Source organism: Entelurus aequoreus, linkage group LG11 (assembly GCF_033978785.1).
Source record: "Entelurus aequoreus isolate RoL-2023_Sb linkage group LG11, RoL_Eaeq_v1.1, whole genome shotgun sequence".
NCBI classification, from domain to species: Eukaryota; Metazoa; Chordata; class Actinopteri; order Syngnathiformes; family Syngnathidae; genus Entelurus; species Entelurus aequoreus.
In genome coordinates this window covers 34,025,605-34,050,392 of record NC_084741.1, presented here as the reverse complement: position 1 = coordinate 34,050,392, position 24,788 = coordinate 34,025,605, and the positions used below count along the sequence as shown (strand labels likewise).

At 37.6% G+C, this 24,788-nt stretch overlaps 1 protein-coding gene across 2 annotated transcripts; it reads left to right on the top strand.

The window, feature by feature from the left end:
• The first annotated feature begins 226 nt into the window (after positions 1–226).
• On the top strand, positions 227–24,379 carry LOC133660637 (acetylcholinesterase collagenic tail peptide-like). Of its 2 annotated transcripts, none has more exons than XM_062064206.1 (17): positions 227–452; positions 1,135–1,244; positions 4,116–4,202; positions 8,154–8,198; positions 8,362–8,388; positions 9,010–9,081; positions 10,886–10,948; positions 11,029–11,055; positions 11,121–11,165; positions 11,263–11,298; positions 11,378–11,458; positions 12,276–12,372; positions 14,399–14,529; positions 19,672–19,791; positions 19,876–20,002; positions 23,035–23,137; positions 23,240–24,379. In XM_062064206.1, exons 1-17 carry the CDS (start codon positions 341–343, stop codon positions 23,307–23,309), a joined length of 1,353 nt encoding a protein of 450 aa, XP_061920190.1. In that variant the 5' UTR covers positions 227–340; the 3' UTR covers positions 23,310–24,379. The 2 variants fall into 2 exon arrangements, with proteins under 2 accessions (XP_061920190.1, XP_061920189.1); XM_062064205.1 differs by having other exon boundaries at positions 19,861–20,002.
• Positions 24,380–24,788: the final 409 nt, after the last annotated feature.

The window sequence follows — 24,788 nt, the reverse complement described above, 5'->3', positions numbered from 1 at the left end:
ATTTCGATGTGTTGTATTAAGATAAACTGTCAAATGACTCAAAATGTTAAGCCGCCCCTGAGAGGAGAGTGGAAACAACAAAGGCACCCCCTGCAGTAGTAGAGATCTAATAGTGGCACCCAAAAGCAGCTGGTATGCTGCCTCCCTTAATTTTAGCGCACACTGATGCGGAGGAAAGATTTAATGGGCACTGGCGGACATGCCCCCTCGCGAGTGCGTAAGGATACAGAGCAGGGAGGCAGAGAGGGAAGACGGGAGGTGAGACGCAGAGAGGAAGAAGGCACTGAGGAGCGAGTGAGAGGGCTGCTTTTGCTTCACAAATAAAGTCAAGAAAGCAACTATGAACAGCAGCATGACTCCTCCAGCACATGGACTCCTTTATCTGGTGCTGTGCTTTTACTGTGGCCTGGCTCAGTCCTCCTTCCTGGACAGCTTTATTTCATTCCCAGCAGGTAAGAACACATTATCATCCTTGTTTCTGTTTGTACATTATGTGTGTATATACTGGCAATGCATGCACACTTGCACAACTTAATGAAATCCAATGTGCTTTTACAATTTTTAAAGAAGCAACATGTTAATTTATGTGGTTTTGCATCAAGCCATGCTCTTGCTTCCTACCATATTGATATGGAAATTAGATGTCAGTATGATGCAGTGCATGGTCTACAAGCACAATAATGAGCATATTGTTACATACATACCTCGCCTAAGCTGAATTATTTCTGCAGTCTCTTGCATTGGATGTCACTAGAAGGTGCAGGTGTCCCTAATGAAATGCTCTTGTAAACTACACTTGTTATGTTGTTATTGTGGCCCATGAGGTTGGACTGGAAATGCCTCTATAAATAGCCGATGCAGCTCCGGCCCTTCAGAGAGTGGTACCTTGTGTCTGCTCGAGGCTTGAGGAACTCTGTTGGACGGGTGTCGTCACCGTTTGATAGTTTGCACCTGTTTCCTGCATGCTAACTGTTTGTAGTCGTCCCCTCCCTGCCTGCAAGTAAGTGCATGTTTTGCTAACAAGATCAATGCATTCCACTTTTTATTGGTACTGTTGATGTGTTTTTGTTGTTGTTGTGACCTGTCTTAATGCCTGACACACTCCTTCACTCCCCTCCTTTGCACCTTGCACAGCGCTCACTCCCCAGGAGCAGGAGAGGAGCTTTAACCCATGCTGTTTGCTGAGTCCGCCTCCACCGCCGCTCTTCCCTCCACCCCCTTCACTTTGGCGCCGCTCCACTCATGTGAGTCAAAGTCATGTGACCGCCATTTTATTATGGAATATCGGACATGCATCAATGTTGATATGTCCTTGGGTCTCACACAACTGCTTCCTTTTAACCCTTGAGACCGAGAGACTTTAATGACACATGATGTGGTATGCTTTGAATCATGGTTGATACATAGATATGACAGATTCCTTTTAAAAAGTTGTTTGTTTATGCCTTTTTTGTGAATGTTCTGTATTAACAACACAGACGGTATGGGTGGACTACATAGGAGGTAGTAACAGATTATACTACAGTAGGACCTCAATTTGCGAGCTTAATTGGTTCTGTAGTTGGGCTCAGAACTGTGATTAAAAAATAATACCATTTAAGGGGACGGCGTGGCGAAGTTGGTAGAGTGGCCGTGCCAGCAATCGGAAGGTTGCTGGTTACCGGGGTTCAATCCCCACCTTCTACCATCCTAGTCACGTCCGTTGTGTCCTTGGGCAAGACACTTCACCCTTGTTCCTGATGGCTGCTGGTTAGCGCCTTGCATGGCAGCTCCCACCATCAGTGTGTGAATGTGTGTGTGAATGGGTGAATGTGGAAATACTGTCAAAGCGCTTTGAGTACCTTGAAGGTAGAAAAGCGCTATACAAGTATAATCCATTTATTTATTATTTATTATTTAATTGGTGTTTGCCTGCGTACCCCTAAAAAACAGCACAATTTTGGCATATAGCAAGCTTTTAAAAAACAACAACTAACTTTTAGGTAAGAAGTATTGTATGAAAAAAATACAATAGAATGTAGTACAAACAATTACAATAGTTTTATGAAGTAATGTAGTAATAATGTATAGCATTTGACTTGGATAGTCAAACACATCAGCAGCTTCTTCATATTTTTATGCATAAATAAGATATTTAGATATCTTGGCCGGTGTTAGATTCATTTTGCTTCAGTAGGGTGTAGACAAGCAGTAATATGATTAAATTTCTTCGCCAAGTTGGCGACACGCTCGGAAATATTTTTGATCATTTTTTTTTTATTACAATGAATATCATCCACTATTTCCAATGGTTGGAAAACAAAGTTATGTCGATTTCTAGCTATAAGCTAATGCTAGTCCGTAAGACCAAATGTTTTGTACGGATCTTACAGAGTTCACTGTGACATTTGCTACGCCGACTAATGGCAGGGATGCCTATAACTCAAATGTTTGTTTGCAACTTAAAGCATGACAAATAGCCGAGGGACAGCTTTTATCTCAAAAAATTCCTAAATTGAGGTACCGCTCTACTTGTGCACAAGGTCACTCCACAATGCCAAAATCATGATTGCAAGTTTTACCACCTGAGACTTACATCTCCCTCCTTTGTGTGTAGGTCGATGGCATATGATGTGGTATGCTTTGGATCATGGACAGTTCCTTCCCCATTGATATTGTAGATACATGTCAAAAGATGTGGTATGCTTTTGGATAATAAGCTGCTCTTACCTATAGGTAAATTGATAGACGTCACATGATTGGTATGCTTTGGATCTAAAACAGTTATTTACCATGGATACACTATATAAGATAGGTGACAACTGATGTGGTATGCTTTGGATAAAAACATTTTTATTTTTTATTTAATTAATTCAATGAGAATCCTTAAGAGTATGTCAAATCATAATATAAATATTATAAAAATGTGCAAGTGTCAAACTTGTATGTGGCCCTCAAAAGCTTGGAATTAAGTGTGCCATTAAAGTATCTTGCTTACTAAATGTATTTGTTCTTTTCATTTTGACAGAAAAAAAGTTTATGTACTGCATGAAAGTGCGTAACTTCTGATCATCATATCTGATCATACAGCAAGTATATTATTATATACTGTATCGCAAACAATTTTTTGTAAAAACTAAATATCTGTTCATTACCTTGACTTATGATTTCAAAGCAAGTCATCCATCAATTTGTAGGGGGGAAAAAAGTGTAATAATCAAATGCAAATGAAATTGTGTAATATCAAGAGGCAATGATACTTTTCCATTTATTTTAGAACTGTCAAAATATATTTTTTTTATTCAGATTAATCACATTTTGGAATTTTGATTAATCATGTTTATTACAGGTGATTACTTACTTGCATAAATAAGCTTAAGAAAAGCAAAAGCAATTTTATTGTCAGATTGTCACACAGGAACGTTTTACTTGAATGCGTATCATTTATTTGTTGTGATTAATCACATGATTAACTTGTTAATTTTGACAGTCCCTATATATATATATATATATATATATATATATATATATATATATATATATATATACACTACCGTTCAAAAGTTTGGGGTCACCCAAACAATTTTGTGGAATAGCCTTCATTTCTAAGAACAAGAATAGACTGTCGAGTTTCAGATGAAAGTTCTCTTTTTCTGGCCATTTTGAGCGTTTAATTGACCCCACAAATGTGATGCTCCAGAAACTCAATCTGCTCAAAGGAAGGTCAGTTTTGTAGCTTCTGTAACGAGCTAAAGTGTTTTCAGATGTGTGAACATGATTGCACAAGGGTTTTCTAATCATCAATTAGCCTTCTGAGCCAATGAGCAAACACATTGTACCATTAGAACACTGGAGTGATAGTTGCTGGAAATGGGCCTCTATACACCTATGTAGATATTGCACCAAAAACCAGACATTTGCAGCTAGAATAGTCATTTACCACATTAGGAATGTATAGAGTGTATTTCTTTAAAGTTAAGACTAGTTTAAAGTTATCTTCATTGAAATGTACAGTGCTTTTCCTTCAAAAAGAAGGACATTTCAATGTGACCCCAAACTTTTGAACGGTAGTGTGTGTGTATATATATATAATGTATCATATTAATGTATGAAATTGACACTTTTTGTACCATTAGGACGGTCAATCTAAGTCTGGACCTGAAGACAAAAGTTCCTCCTGTGTCCGAGGACCCCCTGGGCCCGTTGGCCCGCCTGGACCTCAGGTAAGAGCTTGCAAATAGTCATTGCAGCATCCCAACTCCAAGTCCTGCCTTTGGACTGAGGAGTGATTCACATTTCCGCCATCTCCTTCTCAACAACCTGAGTGTTCCTGCAGAGGAGGCAGGACGGGTGGGCTTCTCTGCGACCCTCTTCTCATGCATGGGACACAGCAGCCCATTAACGCGCCACATTTAGCCACAGACATAAATAGCCTTTTTCCACTGGTGGTCCGCAGCGTGGCTCATGTCATTTTTTGAAACTCGATGAAGAGTTGTCAGCCTGGAAAAGGTGTACTACTGGCTTGCGTACATTCTGGGGATTACCAACCCATGCATGTGGCCATGTGCCCACTTGGCTGATGGAAGCTTGTAAAGACTTTCCGACAGATTTGATTTTCCTTTTTAAAAAAAAAAACACACACAAAAAACAAGTAAATGATGAGCAGATTCTGTACACATGATGAATTTATTAGTCATTGTTTTGTTGTGGTCGACCACCTTGGGCTGCCTCAGCAGCATCAGGACTGCAGCAGGCACTTCTTCAATCAATAGTTGTCTCTCAACCCTTAATTAAAACTGCAGCTCCCTTATCCACATGCAGACTGGAGTGTAAATGTATTTGGAGGAATGTATTACATTGTATGTAGACCAGCAGTTTTTGAAGTGGAAGGTGCCCCTTCCCCTCGGGGTGCCAGAGCTTGAGAAAAATAAAGAAAATGTGTTTATTAAAAAAACAAAAACTTTGGGTAAAAAACATATTTTTTTAGTTCCTCTGATTGAAGAAGAGATTTGGAAATCGAAAATTATCTACAATACTGTAGTACCTCAACTTACAAGCTAAATTCTGATGGAGCTCTTAACTCAAAAATACTTGTATCCCAAATCAACGTCGCCCATTTAAAATGAATTAAAATCAATGTAATTGGTGCTACCCCTGTCTCCCAAAAGCACAATTTTAACATGTAAGGTGCCTTTTAAATACAAAAAGAAACTTTCAGAAAAGACATATTGTATAAAAATGCAATATAATGTACTACTAACAACTGCAGTAGTTTTTTGAAGTAATGTAGTAATAATAATGTACAGTATTTACCTTGGTGAGTGGACTTCTACGGTATTTCCTTCCAGCTGCTTCTCAGTCAAACACACCATCAGCACCTCAGGGCATTCAATCGATCGAAACTAGAGATGTCCGATAATATTGGCCTGCAAATATTATCCGCCGATAAATGCTTTAAAATGTAATATCAGAAATTATCGGTATCGTTTTTTTTATTATCGGTATCGGGTTTTTTTGTGTTTTTTTTTCTTTTTTCTTTTTTTTATATCAACATAAAAAACACAAGATACACTTACAATTAGTGCACCAACCCAAAAAACCTCCCTCCCCCATGTACACTCATTCACACAAAAGGGTTGTTTCTTTCTGTTATTAATATTCTGGTTCCTACATTATATATCAATATATATCAATACAGTCTGCAAGGGATACAGTCCGTAAGCACACATGATTGTGCGTGCTGCTGGTCCACTAATAATACTAACCTTTAACAGTTAATTTTACTCATTTTCATTAATTACTAGTTTCTATGTAACTGTTTTTATATTGTTTTACTTTATTTTTTATTCAAGAAAATGTTTTTAATTTATTTATCTTATTTTATTTATTTTTTTAAAAAGGACCTTATCTTCACCATACCTGGTTGTCCAAATCAGGCATAATAATGTGTTAATTCCACGACTGTATATATCGGTATCGGTTGATATCGGTATCTGTAATTAAGAGTTGGACAATATCGGAATATCGGCTATCGGCAAAAAGCCATTATCGGACATCCCTAATCGTAACTGGACTGTTTGGTTTCTCTTAGAAGACGTTTTGCCTCTCCGAGTAGGCTTCATCAGTTCTATGCTCATAGAGTGAGATCGGTCAGCTCTTACCTGAGGTCCAGGCGGGTCAAGGGGCCCAGGAGGTCCATGGACACAGGAGGAACTTTTGTCATCAGGTCCAGATCTGACCAATCTAAGTCTGTGAGCACGAACTGATGAAGCCTACTCGGATGAGCAGCGAAACGTCTTCGAAGACAAACCAAACAGTCCAGTTACGATCGATTGAATGCCCTGAGAAGACAATGACCTGGATGAATGAGAACATTCATATACACACCATCAGCACTTTTTCCGTATTTTCATGGATAAAGGTCCGCCGTTTAGAAATGATTATAACATTCTTGGCTTGCGTCCATTCGTTCTCATTCTGCTTCAGTATGGTGCAGACTAGCAGTGCTCCAATTGTTTCACCAAGTTGGCTACACGTTCGGTCATATTTTTCTTTTCTTTTTTATTCAATGAAGATGAACAACTTCTTCTTCTCAGCACTTTCCTTCACACGTCTTTCCTCCCCATGATTGGAAAACAAAGTTTTGTCTATCTCTAGTTATAAGATTATGCTAGCGAGTAAGACCAGATGTTTTGGTCGGATCTTACGGTTTTCACTGTGACATCTGCTATGCCAACTAATGCGGGGATGCTTGTAACTCAAATCTTTGTTGCAATTTAAAGAATAACAATTAGCAGAGAGTCAGTTCTTATGTCAAAACACTCTTAAGTTGTGGCCTTCTTAAGTTGAGGTATTTATATTTGCAGTGAAGAGGCGCATGTAAAATGAATTAATAACATTGCATTACAGTACTTATACAATTTAACCACAACCTTATTCTTAACCCCTTCCTGCTCTTTCACTGATAAGAACAAGATAAGAATACATATCCTGTGGCGCTCTGTGTAAATTAATTGGTCTTCAAAGGAAGATTTACTGGGTTCCAATCCTGTATAATAAAGTGTTTTAGTTATGTAAAATTGATTATTTTGCACAAAAAAAAAAAAGAATTAAAGAATTTCTACCCAATTATTTTGTTTTAGTCAAAAACATGCCTCTAAATGAACTCAAATTTGAGTCAAATAGTATAATCATTGTGTAAATTTTTCCTAGAGCCCTAATTTAACCATGTCTTACTGGTTATTTGGGTTTCGTGCTGCTTAGAGTTATTAAAGGCTCCTCCCACAACTTATGGGACAGCCTCAAATCCTTCGCAATGTATTATTGCCCATCTGTCACATATCCGTGACTTTGATTTGGGCTCATTTGTTCAATGTCCCGAGGAGGAGTTGGTTAGAGTACACATGGTTTTAGCCCACTTTGTTTTCAAACATGCGTCTTTGAAGCTTTTCTGTATGGCGTAGGGGTCACTACTCAGGGAATTTTGAAATTATCTCTTCAGGACCGCTGAAATACAAAAAAAATGCTATGTTTGATGCGCTTGCACATTTTGGTGAGTTTTCATGCATGGTAAGGCCCTCAAAAGTGCAAAGAACAGCTGCGATGAAAATAAACATTGTTTTTTTTAACAGGGGCTTCGCACTTGTATTATATATGTGTATTTATGATGTAAAGGATGATATAGGCCACGCAGGGCTGTCAAACTCATTTTTATCAAGGGCTACACGGTGGGCCACGTATAAATGTGAATATATTAATTTAGTGACACATATGAATTTAAACATATAACTATAGTCTCGTTACACATTTTGCATTGGTAACTTATGTGTTTTACTAACAGATTGATGGATAACTCCGAAATCATAAGTCAAGGTGACAAACAAATATAGTAAAGTACTTATTTTTGATAAACCATACAAAAGGCATGATCACATAATTAAGTATAGAAATTATGTAATTGCATGCAGTACATTTTATTGTCAAAATTGAAAGAACAGATACATTTATCTAGAAAGGGATGTTTCCAGCTTTTCGCAGGCCACTTTAAATGATGTGCCAAATCTGAGTTTGACAGCTGTGATATAGGCTAATCAGTGAGGTCATATCATTTTAAAACCACTGATTTACACAAGACAAGTATCCCTAAAACGTGTGTACAATGTTTTACACTACAGGGTCCACCAGGATTACCGGGCATTGGAGGATCTAAGGGAGAAAAGGTAAATATACTTCTATACTCGAGATGATGTACATGATATCATGTGCTCATGGTTTTTGTGAGCTAAATTTGTCTTGGCCTGCAGCCCAAGATGCTGACAGATGCTAGTTTGGAAATGCATTAACGGCGTCTGTCCTTGTCCCTCCTTCACATCCTGTTGTCAGGGAGAAATCGGAAGACCTGGACAAAAGGTGAGCGTCTCCAATTAATCACCAGGTATTTGGCACTAAGTGGATTTGCAAAAAAATGAGATTCAATGTCAGCGGCGGCTTTGCTTTGTGAGCGAGCGCTGAGGTTGTCTGTGAACGCTGCTCGGGCTGCATTGTGGCTCAAAGTCGACTGCGTTGCTGCGGTATGGCACTCTCACTCTATGAGAAGAAAAGCTCAGGTGTTTTTGGGCACCCCAGGTCAAAACCTCAAATGATCCCATCATGTGTGCCGAGCTGTAAAAGCGGCCCCAGCGGTGGTCTGAGCGAGTAGCATTTGCAGCACTGCAGTGCAATTTAGCTTAGTGCTTCAAGCCCAGGTCATAAATCATTTTATTTCCCACAAGCACCGGCCCCTGTTCTATACACAGACTATCATTTAATTAAAGAGGGCAAAGTGACAGCGCTCGTTAAAGTCATCCCTCTCCGACATGTGCAGGAAGGAGTACATGGTGGGGAGTACTGGCTACGTTTTGAATACTGACAACCTATGCAGCAAACACTGAGATTTGGATTTCATTCATGCAGCTTCCCATAAATGGCCTGATTGATCAAAAGTAGATGCTTATTAGGTGTTTGTTTCATAAAAGTCATTTCTCCTGTCAGGGTCGAGCGGGTCCTCCTGGACTTCCTGGGAAGCATGGAGCCGTTGGATGGCCAGGACCAAGTGGGCCCAAAGTGAGTAAGTCAGATCTCTTACGCAGATACTCTTTGTTCATGACAATGCAAACAAAGATATAGGTGGCATTAAAAAGTACTCGTGGAGGTGACCAAAAACATGCGGAGATGTCATTATAACGAATGTTTTATTTGTATCCGCATGTTCTGAGCTCCTATTTACATGGAAGTGTCCCGTTGAACAAATGAGCTTCCATATCTTAAATTCCCACGGCGTATGTCATGTTACAGCCGACCCTCGTTCACCGCGGTTAATTGGGGTGGCACGAGTCAGATGGTAGACCGGCAGGCCAGAAACTTAAGGGTTCCTGGTTCGAATTCAGCTTCCGCTATTCTAGTCACTGTCGTTGTGACCTTGGGCAAGACATTTCACACACCTTGCTCCCAGTTCCAGCCACACTGGATTAAATGTAGCTAAATGTAGATAACGGGTTTCTCTATGTAAAGCGCTTTGTGTCACTGGAGTAAAAGTGCTATATAAATATATAATTCCCAACAATTAATTTGGTACCACGATAAACAAGTTGCCTCACAAATATTTTCATAGAGCATAACAATGTTTATGAACTTCTAAATGTGTTTTTTAAACATAATTAGAGCCCTTTAGACATGAAACAACACCCTATATACTTGAGTAAATAAATAAATAAAGGCAATAAAGTAGCCTTAAGTGTGTTCTACTGTAGATTACTGTACTCACCAGTCACCCACTAGATCCCTCAAACGTCATTGCAATGGTTGTCACCCGGCCACTACAACAAATCCACGTTCATGTTGAAATACTTTTGTGGGTAATTCCTCCGAGTTAGAACTGGGCTTCCATGTGCTGAAACCACAAGTATAAGTTGCCATGAACATTAGCTGTGTTGTAACTTGTTAGCATTCCGTCTTGTTACCAATGCGTGTCTGCGTTGTTATTTCACATGCTCACCCCAAAGCTGTGTTATGATGTCGTAGATGAAGTTCATCAAGAGTTGCTCTTCACTTTGCCCGGACAGTGCATGCCACGTCCCGTTGTCATCTTTTGATATCGTTCGCGTCAACATCTCACCAATGTGTTATTGATGAGGCAGGAATTGTAGATATAGTCCATCAAAAAGTTGCTCTGCCAAAAGTTGGTCAACTCATGGTTGTCACGGTGAAGATAGCGGGGAGATGAGGGTTCACCCTTAAACCGGAAATGCAAGTCCAGCTTGGTAAATATATTTGTTGATTGCCACAATATAATACTTTTAAAATAAGTCAAATAGTGCACTGTGATACATCCATCCATCCATTTTCTACCACTTGTCCCTCTCGGGGTTGCGGGGTCACTGCAGCCTATCCCAGCTGCACTCGGGCGGAAGGCGGGGTACACCCTGGACAAGTCGCCACCTCATCACAGGGCCAACACAGATAGACAGACAACATTCACACACTAGGGACCATTTAGTGTTGCAATCAACCTATCTCCAGGTGCATGTCTTTGGAGACAAATACAAATTAACACTTAATTTACGCCAAAAACATATAGAATGTGCTAAGAATGTTTGTTTTTTTTAAGTAGAAAAATCTGCAATGTAGTGAAGCCGCGGTTTTTGAAGCGCAATGTAACAACGGACGACTGTAATCTTCTTTTGGTAACAAACTAGTTGAGATTTAATCAACAGTGTCTCTGCTGGTTGTAGATGGTACAACACTCTATTTTGCTTCAATTGCCTAAAAAGGCACACATAATTCCACGCCATTGAAATTATTAACAATCAACCAACTTTGTGATTATTCTGCCTGGCATTTTTGCTCTTATTATGTTTCTGCGTGTCAGGGGGAGAAAGGTGACACAGGCCTGATGGGTTTACCTGGAGGCAGAGGACCAATTGGACCAAGGGTACGTGATATGTGCACAGCCTTTATAAATTAGTATTTGTTTCCTCATTGTGCACATAATACCTGCCATCCATATTTCAGGGTTTACCTGGGTACAAAGGAGAAAAGGTATGCTGCCCGTCTAGTGTGTGATTATTGACAGTAAAGGTGTAATAAAATATTTGTTCAATCAGGGTTCAAGAGGAGAGCATGGTGAGAATGGCCTAAAAGGTGACAAAGTGCGTACATATTCACTATATTTTATACAATTATAGAGTATTTGCTGGACAATTGTATTTTATTTACCTTCATGAGCTATATTGTTTGTCTCTGCAGGGGGCAATCGGTTTCCCTGGAATGCTTGGACAGAAAGTGAGCAAAAATTGAAGTATTTTTTTTTTTCTTTTAGATTTTTAAAATAATTATTTCATTTGATGCATATTTTTTTCAGGGTGAAATGGGTCCAAAAGGAGAGCCTGGTGTCTCAGGAACCAGAGGACCCACAGGTCGACCAGGGAAGAGAGGAAAACAGGTGAGGTGTTGCTATAATATAAATGGTTTAAATGATTATTTTAATCATTAAAAATATTCTTAAATCGTACATCAATTGCATTTTGGATTGTTTTTGTTTTCAAACTACTCAATTAAATCATATTTAAACATAAATACATTTTTGCTTTAAGCAAATGAATGTAAAAGCTACAGTCAGCAATGTTAGGATTCTAGCATCACAGCTAGCGCTAACACACAACAATGTGTACTGTACAGGCTGGTTAGCAATAAATATGGTCTTCTAAAGTACAGTAAGTTAACCCATTAAGTTGTATTTTTATTCTGTTTAATTTCTGCTTTATTTTGTACATTCAAATGAATAAAATGCATGTAAAATGCTATTTTTATATCTCTACCGAGTTTTTGATTTTTTTTAGCAACATACTAAATGTAATTTAAAAAAATACAATGTTTGATAATAATATGGTCATAAAAGTATGGTGTCTAGGCTGGTCCACTTTTTTATTAAACCACTTTTAAAGTAGTTCATCCAGTGTTGCCATGGCAGCAACAGACACTATTCTATTTATAAGAGGCCAAAAAAGTTTTTGAAGTTTTTATGTACATGTATTGGTAAAATAATTACATATTGTTGCTTTAATACACCGTCTTGGTTCTTATTAAGAGGATATAGGTCTATTTGTACTTTCATTTTTTTTCATTGGTCATTATTATTTGTATTTATGTGTTTAACTTACCATATAAGGTATGATATGGTATAGTATGGTATAAGGCTTATACCATACTATACACCAATATCGCCCCCCCAAGAGAAAAAATGTTTTTGTATGTTCTAGGGATCAAAAGGAGACTCAGGCAGTGTTGGTCCAAGAGGACCTTTAGGTCCACAGGGAACTCCAGGACTTCCTGGTCCTCCTGGTTCTACCGCGACAGGTGAAAACGTGAACATCTTGCCTGAAAACTGTAACTCATGTTGGATATTTTTGAAGGGGGATTGCACTTTTGGGGGGGAATTTTGCCTTTCTTTCACAATCTTTATGTGAGATAAGCACACATGTTTTTTCTTTTTTATGCATTCTAACTTGTAAATAAATGTTAGCAAAAGTCAGCTAACACTGGAGCCAAGGGGATTTGCTCTATTCCGCCTAAAAAGTATTCTAAAAAACATCCAAAAGCCTCCAATCTCCTTTTAAATACACGCTGTAAGTATACATGTCAAATTCACAATAACATGCAATATTTGTGTATTTTGGTCATTTTAAGCATAAGGCGCCGTATTAATTTCACAGACGCATCACAACGTTCACTTTTGCCTTCAACAACAACAGCAACTACTACTAATAATGGCAGACTTCATGAGAATCAACAAAGAATTATTTGAGACAAAGGATGACACAGAAGCTCGTTTAGGAGTATAACATATACGGAATAGGATGAGCTACAAATTTTAGAAGCTGTGTGCTAAACAGATCCAGCTTTAGTGAAACGTTAAGCATCATATAGCAGTATTGCTAAGTGCTAAACAAGAAATACAAACTATGAACATAATTAAAACATCACTTACTCTACAAAGTCTGCTCACACTGAAATGCTGACAGATGGGATTTTTATATCTTATGTTTAGATGAAGAATTATTCATAATCCTAACGCAGGTAAAAAATGTTAAAAAAGGTGCCGAAAACTTGTCTTTTTGTGTCGTTCTCGCCATATCTGGGTCTTAGAAATGGATCTCGACCAACTTCACGGTTTATGGTCACATCCTTTTACTATCCAGGTGAGAGGGATGATTTATAATCGACAGTAGAATAGAATAGAAGAATAGAATGGACTTTATTGTCATTATATTTGCATATAACGAGATTAAGGACTCCAATTTAAAGTGCGGTAGTGGGAACAAATATGGGATAAAAATAAATTACACAAGAAGTAATAAAGATAAAAAACTAAGAATTGAAATAAATAGACTACTATCCAATAAAAATAATAAGCAATCCTGTACAATATACAAAATACTGTACAATATACAGAACAAGACAAGAGTACCGGAGTGATAACAATCAGTGTCGGATGTATTGCACTCGAAGGGTAATATTGCACAGAATTCACTTTCATCAACTCAGAGGTGATGCAGCAGCAGCTCAGTATGTCAATAGCTGCTGCATCAGCTAGTTAGCTCTCTGTGACCATGGAGCCGCTAAGAGTAGTTCCTCAGTGTTAGCGCTTATAATAACAATATCGCTAATACTTGGATAATATGCAAGTCATGACATGTAAATAGAGTATTGTTGGCAGTTTTGGGATGTTTTTAGAGGGCTCTATGGGTGGTAATAGAGTACTCCTACTAACATGGTTAGCCACCTCGTACTTGCCATACATTACAAATTATCCATCCATCCATCCATTTTGTACCGCTTGTCCCTTTCGGGGTCGCGGGGGTGCTGGAGCCTATCTCAGCTGACATTACAAATTAGAATGCATAAAAAAAAGAATTATTGGGAACACTCCCAATAATTTTTTGGAATGTTGCCTGTCATTCACACGAATGACAGGCAACATTCCAAAAAAGTGCAGTTCCCCTTTAAAGCAGAGTGACACGATGCGTCGTCACTTCAAAGACCGCAGACTACATTTGACACCAATGTTCCGCCTTGCATCTTCCTCTGCACGCTCTCTGCTGTGGGACGGCGCGGGCCAAGCGCCGTGTCAGCAGAAGGCAGCAAAGTCAGCTGGAAGCATTTGTCTTAGTGAGGGGTAATCTAATCTCCTGACGTGAAGCAAAATGCTAACGTCTTGACATCATGGTGTTGGAGTGGACTCACGGTCTTGTGTTGGAAACTTTTGACTTTCATGTTTATTGTGGTAGAAAATGAATAAATGGGTGTAGACCTTCAGACAAATAGAGTAATTTAATAATTGTGAATAATAATGACTTGTGTCTTCTTCTTTTTTTGCCGTCAGGACTTTACATGGTTGGTACCAAAGGTACCCGAGGACCACCTGGACCACCTGGAAAGTGTAGCTGCAGCTCACTAAGTGCTTCTCTTTTGGAAGATAATCAATCCAGAGGAAACTCTCTCAAAGTACCAGCGGTAAGATCAAAATACTGTATTTGATAGGGCTGCACGATGAATCGACATCGAGGTTTTATGTTACTGCGATAAATATTCGCAAGAGGCTGACTATTCCGCCGTCCCCGTTGTTGTTGGCCAATCAGAATTGTTGAGCCTTGCGCTCTTTGCCTCCTGGCCAATCAAAAGTGTTGAAGGAAACAGCATGTTTGTGTGCGCTGCAGTAGAGGCAGCCATTACGTCCACTTGTTCCTTGGAAAACATTTGTAATGTTGACTGGGCCTGGGCCGATAGTCACTTAGTCAATCAATCGAACAATAAATGAAAATAAGTCGAAATATTTTGCCGGCATCGATACATTGCAATGTGAGTATGTTGTTTTTTTAGTCTTCTGCTTCAAAACAGGGAGAAAGAGGTCTCACTCTCTACATCGCTCTCAGCACCTGAGCATGTTTATTTAACAGTAGAATTAACTGAACAGAGGGAGCCTTCTTTATGTCCATCCATCCATTTTCTACCGCTTGTCCTTTTCGGGGACGCGGGGGAGCTGGAGCCTATCCCAGCAGCACTTGGCACAAGTCGCCACCTCATCGCAGGGCCAACATCATTGTGGTAATATATCAGCTTCAACCCGGTATTTACATTATTTTATATTATGATTACATTTACATTATAAACACTATCGTTTTTACCGGTTAATTCTTCAGTTTAAGAGCATGATTTGTATTTAGATTTTTAGTTGGAAGAAACAAGAAATTATGAAGCGAGATTCGTTTAATGAAGTCACTCGCGCTTTGGGAACTCAGAAAACAGTAAACAGAAAGTGTCAGTGAGCAATGGGAGGGGACACGCTAACAACCAATCAGTTAACAGTATTCACTAAGGCTGCAGCTAACGATTATTTTTCTATCGATTAATCTATAGATTATTTTTTCGATTAATCGGTTAATCTATAGATTATTTTTTCGATTAATCTATAGATTATTTTTCCTTTTACCGATTATTTTTTTATTCAAAATGAAGATGAAAAAATAAATGTAAGCCCGTTTTTTCAAAAGGCATGGCTTTTATTTACAAAAAAAAAGAAGTATGGCCACTCAGTCAACATTGACAACAACATGACTAAATATTCTGTAACAATGTAAACATTTAAAACTTTTAACATTTAACAAAATTAAAAGTAGCTTATATGCTTTTTAATGTGCAAATATAAAAGTCAACATCCAGTGCAAATCTTAATATTCTGCAATAGTATAAGCATTTCAAAAGTAAAAGTATTGCTTATTTTGCTTTAAAATGTGCAAAAATAAAGATAAACATCCAATACAAAAAAGTGCAAAACGAAATATTCTGTAACAACAGTGTAAACATTTCAACAAAAGTGAAAGTATTGCTTATTTGCTAAAATGTGCAAAAATAAAGATAAACATCCAATACAAAAAAGTGCCAATCTAAATATTCTGGAGCACTGTAAACATTAAGTATTGCTTTTAAAATGTGCAAAATAAACATCCAGTCCAACACAGTACACAATAACCAATTCTACTCATTCCAGTGAGTGACTAACAGTTGTAATGAAGAAAGGTTAGCATGTCTACTTGCTTTGCTTCTTTTCTTGTTTACAATATTCCCAGCAGCTGAAAATAGGCGCTCAGAAGGGGTCGATGTGGCTGGAACTGAGAGCTAATTAGCCTTCACCTCAAGCCAGGATTGCGAGTGAGCTGAGCTGCAGTTTAAGTTTGTAGAATGTCAACGGGCTCATAGTGATGTTACTAGTAGTTGACTGGGAGGTGTTTATTATCATTTGGGGACAGTCCGCTGCCTGATGCTCACCTGCTAAACACCTATCTGCTCCACGCTGAAGCGCTGACTACATGCGCTCTGAATACACACTGCTGATTGGCTGGTAATGCTTCGTGTGTACCAATCAGATGGTTGTGTGGGTGGGACAATGCTGCGTGTGTACCAATCAGATGGTTGTGTGGGTGGGACAATGCTGCGTGCTGAGACAGAGGCAGACGGAGCAAAGCAGCTTGTTAAGACTTTTGCTTTAGCTTAGAAACTCGTTCGGTACACCCCCGTACCGAACCGAAAGCCCCGTACCGAAACAGTTCAATACAAAACACGTACCGTTACACCCCTAGCAGATACAAATGACACATTCATGTTTTTGTGTAATGATGACAACGTATACTCGCGCGGACGATTGACTAGTTGATGGTTTTCTTTTCAAATGTTCGTTCATAGCCGTTGTGCTGCTATGATAGGCCATTTCCGCTCGACACAGTGTGCATACAACAACATTATTAGGCCGTTTATTGAAATACTCCCACACTTTTGACCCCTTTTGGAATGCTTTTCCCCCCTCGCTCGCACCGCTCGCATCGTCTTCTTTGATCGTCTGCTTTGCGCTTCGCCATGACGGTAGTGTGACGTCATTATGCGACGCGTCGACGCACAAAAACGGCGTCGACGTATTTACGTAACCGATGACGTCGACTACGTCGACGCGTCGTTTCAGCCTTAGTATTCACTGAGCAATGGGAGGGGACACGCTAACAACCAATCAGTTAACAGTATTTACTGAGCAATGAGAGGGACACGCAAACAGCCAATCACGTAACAGTATAAACTACACCTTTCCTGTTGTTCGGCTCTGTCCCAGTCCCAGACTGTAGTCAAGGACCGCAGGGGAGACTTTCCTTCCAGGGCAGATGTTTTCGTCTGGGGTAACACCCTTCACTTTACCCGACAATCGGTCTGCTAAGCTCCGCATTCGAGTCGATTTGTGACAGTTTGGTCTCTCTATTCTTATTTCTGCAAGACACAACCAGACACATTAGCCAGTCGCCACTATTGCTGCATGCCACCGCTCGCTCTCCTAACTCTTCTACTCACTTCACTCACTCAACACACTGCCATTCTTAAAGGAGTACACACACACATACGCTATTCTCTTAACACTAGTTTGGTTGCTTGTGAGAAGTGAAACTGTAATAATTTAATATATCAACTCAATAACAGAAACTTGTCTTTAGTTTTGTTGGTTTTAATGCAGACAGTGAGGCAACATCCTGACACTTCTAATGTGTCGGTTTAATGAGTAGCTTCCCAAACTACTCTGTGAAGTGTTTAATATCTTATACACTACTGCTATCTAGTGTCTCGAAACTGCAACTACCTTCAAATCTACTTAATTATTTTATTACCTGAGCCGCGCTCATCCTACCTGGCTACCCGACACTCCCTCCACTGGTAAATAGCACCTTTGTTAAGTTGGAAATTGTTTTACTGTATTTATTGGCAGGCTTAAATAAGTCATAAAAAGTATGAATATTGATTAATATAAAAAAAAAAATGTCATGATATAGTTTTCGGCCATATCGCCCAGCCCTAATATGTATATATATATATATATATATATATATATATATATATATATATATATATATATATATATATATATATATATATATATGTACATATTTATATATATATACTGTATATATATGTGTATATATATATATATATATATGTGTGTGTATATATATATATATATATATATATATATATATATATATGTATATATATATATACGTATACATATATATACATATACACATATATGTATATAATAATGTATATTCATATATGTACGTACATGTGTAAATAGTGAATGTATGTATATATATATAACAATGTTTATGTGTAAATTTATGTAAATGTGTGTATATATGCATATATACTGTATGTGTGTGTGTGTATATATATATATATATCTATATATATAGTATATAGATTTATATACCATACCATACCATACCAACTTTATTTATAAAGCCCTTTAAATATATAGACGTATGTATATATATCTATATATATATATAGATATATATACATAACATATATATGAAAACATGAAATAAAATAAAATGTAAGTTTGAGCAAAGCGTGTCTTAGAGCTATTAAGGCAGAATGAAGTGCACCATTTAGCTGCAATTAGGGCTGCGGCTATCGATTATTTTAGTCATCGAGTAATCTATTGATTAATTTGTTAAGCAGATAAAACACACTTTATTGCCCCAATGTGTATTTTAGGTAAAATAGTTGAAATAAACAGCATTTTTTTCTGACTACCATACTTTAATAATACACCTGTAACATTTGTGTATTGAAAATGTGTTTTATAATGCACATCATCAACATTGACCTAGTACTTATAACATGTATGTATTAATAATAAAAACGTGTGCACTCTAGTGCAGTGGCCGTGCGGAAACTACAATATGTCTACGTATTTAAAGTTCTAGGCACTCCATGCGGTCTGGATTTGATCAATTGTTATTAGTTACACTCATTAAACGATTAATTGAAGCTTTTTTGTAATCTAATTAATCAATTAATGTTTGCAGCCATAGTTAAATCAGCAGAGGCAATCCATGTTAAGAAAGCAATACAATTATTCATATTAAAGATGAACATTTTCTCAGTAAATTCTGGTTACAGTAAGCCTAGTTTATCGCTGTTAATTGGTTTGGGCTTGACTGTGATAAATGTATAATGTAGATATAACTAACTGTTTACTACCTTCTAAATAAGTTTTTTCAATATGATGAGAGCACTCCAGACATGAAAATACACTCTTTAGTCACCTTTACACTTTTTTTTTAATTTTTATTAAATCAACATAAAAAACACAAGATACACTTACAATTAGTGCACCAACCTAAAAAACCTCCCTTCCCCATTTACACTCATTCACACAAAAGGGTTGTTTCTTTCTGTTATTAATATTTGTGGCTCCTACATTATATATCAATATAGATCAATATACAGTCTGCAGGGATACAGTCCGTAAGCACACATGATTGTATTTTTTTTTTTTTTTTAAATAACCCCCCACCCCCGGTCCGTGGGCCAAATTTTCAAGCGTTGAAAAAGTTACAAAAAGGTTGGTGACCACTGGCCTATACTACTGTAGTATTGATATTTTTAATTAATTCAGCCATTTTTATGTTTGAATATGATTAATTTAAGCCGAGCATAAGTAGAATGTGCTTTTATGGAGTGAATGTGTAACCTGAGGTATGAACATCCTTTGACTTGATCATTAACGTACCAATGATGAATAATAATAATTGCAGCGTTGTGTTATTGTCTCAGATATTTGTGGTGAGTAACGAGGAGGAACTGGAGCGTCTTCAGGCGGAGAACGCTTTTGCATTCCGCAAAGACCAGAGAGCTCTTTATTTCAAAGACGGTAACAGCTGGTTTCCTGTTCAGGTTAGTGTTCTCCTATCTGTAACAATTATTATACATCTTTTTTTGTTACGTAACTAATGTGTGTAAAAGACTTTCCCATTCCAGATGATGGCGTTCCAGTCCATGGAGAACCCGCCCGATGAGGACGGTTACTGCGGCGACGGCATCGTGCAGCGTTACAGCGGCGAGGAATGTGACGACAGAAACAAAGTGGTCACTGACAGCTGCATCAGTAAGTTGGCCATTTCCTAACAACTAAGGAAGTGATTGTTACTTTACACAATGATGTCATCCCTTGTTTCGCAAGAACATTTGTGTGGCATGTTGGAAATATTTTGAAAATCACATAAAACATTTCTGACATTTATGGATGTTCAATAATTAATCTGTAAAAAATAAACCGTCCATCATCTACTATTAAAATTGTATCAAATTGTCATTTAGAAAAAAATGACATTAGCCAGGAAGTATTTTTATTTTTAAGTCAACTTACAGTATTTTGATGAGCCGCAAATGTATTATTAATTTGAAAAAAATTACTGAAAACTTGTATTGTTCTATATAATACTTATATAGAATTTGAGTAATCATTAACTTATTTAATTATTGTATACTATCTCTATATTATTGTATAATATGTATATAGTATTTGGATAATCAGGAACATTATTATTAAATATTGTTGTATTAATTGGAGAAAAAAAAATCACAGGGTAATTTAATCGGTCTATATAATTTATAGTATTTGAATATTCAGGAACAGTGGTAATAATATCAATTCTTAAATTGATTTTTTTTCATGTGTTATAAATGTATATAGTATTTGAATAATCATGAAATATAATACAATTATTGTTTTATTGTTTTCACTCATGGGAAAAACAAGTTGGTCTATATAATATTTATATAGAATTTAGATCATTTGAAACATTCTTATTAAATATTGTTTTATAAATATGTTTGGATAATTACACAAAACATATATTGGTCTATATATTATTTAAATTGTATTTGAATAATCAGGAAATGTGTTGTTATATATTATTTGGATAACTGATAAAATGTATTGGCCTATACAATATTTAAGTAGTACTCTGATATTAAGGATTATTTATTATTATGTAATCTATTTTCAAGTTTAACAAAGCTGACTGATGTATTGGCTTGTATATAATATTTTCTCTCGTATTTGGATCATCAGCACATTTATTATTATCTGATATATTATTAATTTGAAAAAGAAAATCCCTGAAAAAATGTATTGTTTTATGTATTGTTATTTAGTATTTGAACCACCAGGGAAATTATTTTTTTTAAATATATATATATATTTTTTGATCACAGAAAATATTTCAGTATATATAATATTTATATAGTCTATCAATAGTCAGAAGATGTATTATTAAATATTGTATTACTTTTGAAAAATTACAGGAAACATACTGGTCGATATAATATTCATATATCGGCATACATAATATTTATATAGTATTCGGATAGTCCAGAAACTGATTAATAAATAACATTCAATAGAGGAAATGTATTGGCCCCTATTTTCTATATATCAACTATAAAACCCAAAACCAGTGAAGTTGGCACGTTGTGTAGTTCATAAATAAAAACAGAATATGATCATTTTCAAATCTTTTTCAATTTACATTCAATTGAATACACTGCAAAGACAAGATATTTAATGTTCTGATCTTTGCGCCTATAACAATCCGGATGGTTCTTTTCCTTTTTGTTCCGGAGGACACGATGTCCACAGTTTCCAAAAACAATTTGAAATGTGGACTCGTCAGACCACAGAACACTTTTCCATTTTGCATCAGTCCATCTTAGATGAGCTCGGGCCCAGCGAAGCAGGCGGCGTTTTTCTGGGTGTTGTTGATAATGGGCTATACGTTGCACCTCACCTCCTGTTATTACTTTACCAAAGCATTGTTCAACCCATCCTTCTGTACTGTTCCACATGTTTTTTCACTATGCTTTCTGTAACCAACCGGACCAAACCCACACGCATTACAAACATAGCAGCTAAAATCATCGGCCTACCCACACCCAACATTTCAGATTTAAACCACAGGTCCATCATTCGACTGGCAAACACGATAGTCCAGGATATCACTCACCCACTACACCAATACATCATCCCACTACCATCAGGGCGCAGGTACAGAACCATCAAATTCCGGAGGGCCCGCCTCAGGAAAAGCCTGATCCCTGCAGCTATAGCCGCCCTTAACAGCAGGCCTGGCCGACCTGTCTGACAAGCCTGTCATGTGTTGGTCATGTATGATGTCTTTTTGTTATTTTTGTTTTGTGATGTGTAATGTCTATTGTTTAAATGTACGGCAGTGAAAATTAATTTCCCCAACGGGGACCAATAAATCTAAATCTAAATCTAAATGGCTTTTGCTTTGCATAGGAGAGTTTTAACTTGCACTTACAGATGTAGCGACGAACTGTCGTTACTGACAGTTGTTTTCTGAAGTGTTCATGAGCCCATGTGGTGATATCCTTTACACACTGATGTTGCTTTTTGATGCAGTCTGTAATATCATCGCTTGCGTGCAGTGATTTCTCCAGATTCTCTGAACCTTTTGAATGATATTACGGACCGTAGATGGTGAAATCCCTAAATTCCTTGCAATAGCTCGTTGAGAAATGTTGTTCTTAAACTGTTGGACAATTTGCTCACGCATTTGTTCACAAAGTGGTGACCCTCGCCCCATCCTTGTTTGTGAATGACTGAGCATTTCATGGAAGCTGCTTTTATACCCAATCGTGGCACCCACCTGTTCCTAATAAGCCTGTTCACCTGTGGGATGTTCCAAATAAGTGTTTGATGAGCATTCCTCAACTTTCTCAGTCTTTTTTGCCACTTGTGCCAGCTTTTTTGAAACATGTTGCAGGCATCAAATTCCAAATGAGCTAATATTTGCAAAAAAAATAACGTTTTCCAGTTTGAACGTTAAGTATCTTGTCTTTGCAGTCTATTTAATTGAATATAAGTTGAAAAGGATTTGCGAATCATTGTATTCTGTTTTTATTTACCATTTACACAAAGTGCCAACTTCACTGGTTTTGGGTTTTGTATATTGAAGCGTTAACATATCTTCCCTTACCTGGAATTGGTTTTAGTGTGTTATATTGTTTATTTGCTGTTTCTGTATGGAAACAAACGTGTGTATACCGCTGGTGTAGTACAGTAAATATATCTTTATATTTGTGTTCAACATGATCTTTGTGTTTCCACCACAGAATGTAAACGTGCCTACTGTGGTGACGGTTACCGCCATGATGGTGCTGAGGAATGTGACGGTAAAGACTTTGGCTACCAGACGTGTCATTCCTATCTGCCGGGGTAAGTCCCTCAAAGTACAGTACAGTACAGTATGAAACACGAGGAGGGTGTTTCACGTCCAACCTGGACTCACAGCAGTGTCCTCCTGTCTTTTGACCGCAGGTCATACGGTCACCTCAAGTGCACGCCGTTCTGCGCCATCGATTCCACGAGCTGCAAGTACTTCACTTGAGCCAAATTGCACCCGGATTTCTTTAGCTGGGGACTCAAACTGGGAATATTTGTCATGGCAAAAAGAAAAGCAGCAGATGAACAAGAAAACTGCTGTGTACATAAGAAAGAAGCCCTCAGAGCGTTGTTGTTATGCGGAGAGGAAACTTTTGAACCCACACATCGGAAACACAAGGACAGCTGCACTTCGTCTTAAGCGGCCAGATCTAAGCCTGGCCTTCCTCATTATGCCTGAATGGACCCCGATCGGGTGCAGCGGCAGCCGCGCCAACCAAGTCCCCGCGGTAGACCTTCTCACTATTATCGTAAGAAAGAAGAAAAGTACTGTAGGAGCTGCTCCTCCTCGGCATCTGCATGAGGCATGAATCTCTTTACCTCTTTGTGCCAACACAAGCTTTTCTACTCTTAATCTGACGGTGACGAATCACGGTCTTTTTCTTTGAGATTCCAGTCAGGCCAGTGTGGTGCTTCTCTACTTGACACACACATTTGGACAACATCCAACAACTCAGGAACACAAAGCAACCCCTTCCCATAATGCACCCTTAATGATATGTGAAGGCTTGAAACTGTTATGTCCTTAAAGCTCTCAGTGAAGCTTAGGCCAGGCTGCTAAATAGACAACCAAACTGTTCTATGGTCCTAACTCTGTACTCTATTACCTCCAGTCCTTCTGTCTTACAGTAGTCAACGTAGACGTTGAAAGAATTAGTCCACATAAGCTACAGTTAAGCCAAGGGAGATCTCCCCTTGCTACGTGTCAAATGTACAACAATCAAGAAGACTGTTATATCTTGTGTCCGCATGCTCGTGCTAATAATGTACTGTTAGGGGGAAAAAAATCGAGTAAAAGTAGGTCATTGTCAGGCGTCTTAAAGGTAGAGGTGTGAAATACTGTAGGATAAAAACACATTTGGGACTGTGCTCAATGTTCCTTGTGACCTTTGACCCCCGTGCTGTATACTGTATGTGCATGTAGTAACGCTGTAAGGTTATATATAAGTATGAGGAATTCAACTGTGTCGTTACTCTATGATTTATACCCATGTTCAAACAATTCAATAAAAGACTCTAAACATATCAGAAGATGCCTTATTTGTAATCCAAATTAACAATTAAAAAACTTTTTTTTTTTTACAAATGTTTTGTAAGTTTTTCATTTCTTTTTTGGGGGTAGACTATTTTAGGTATGAATATATTTTATACTTTAAAGAACATTTTAAAAAGCCTGTAAAATATGTTAAACTTTAGCATATTTAAAATGATTTGACATATAATTACACGATATATAGTAAAATGTGGTAGTGTTTTTCAAAGATAGGGACCCCGAGAGGGACAAGCGGTAGAAAATGGATAAATACATAATATACATATATACACAAATACATATACACACGTGTATACGTGTATGTATATATATATATACATATATATATGTATATATATATATACACACATACGTACATATATATATATTCAT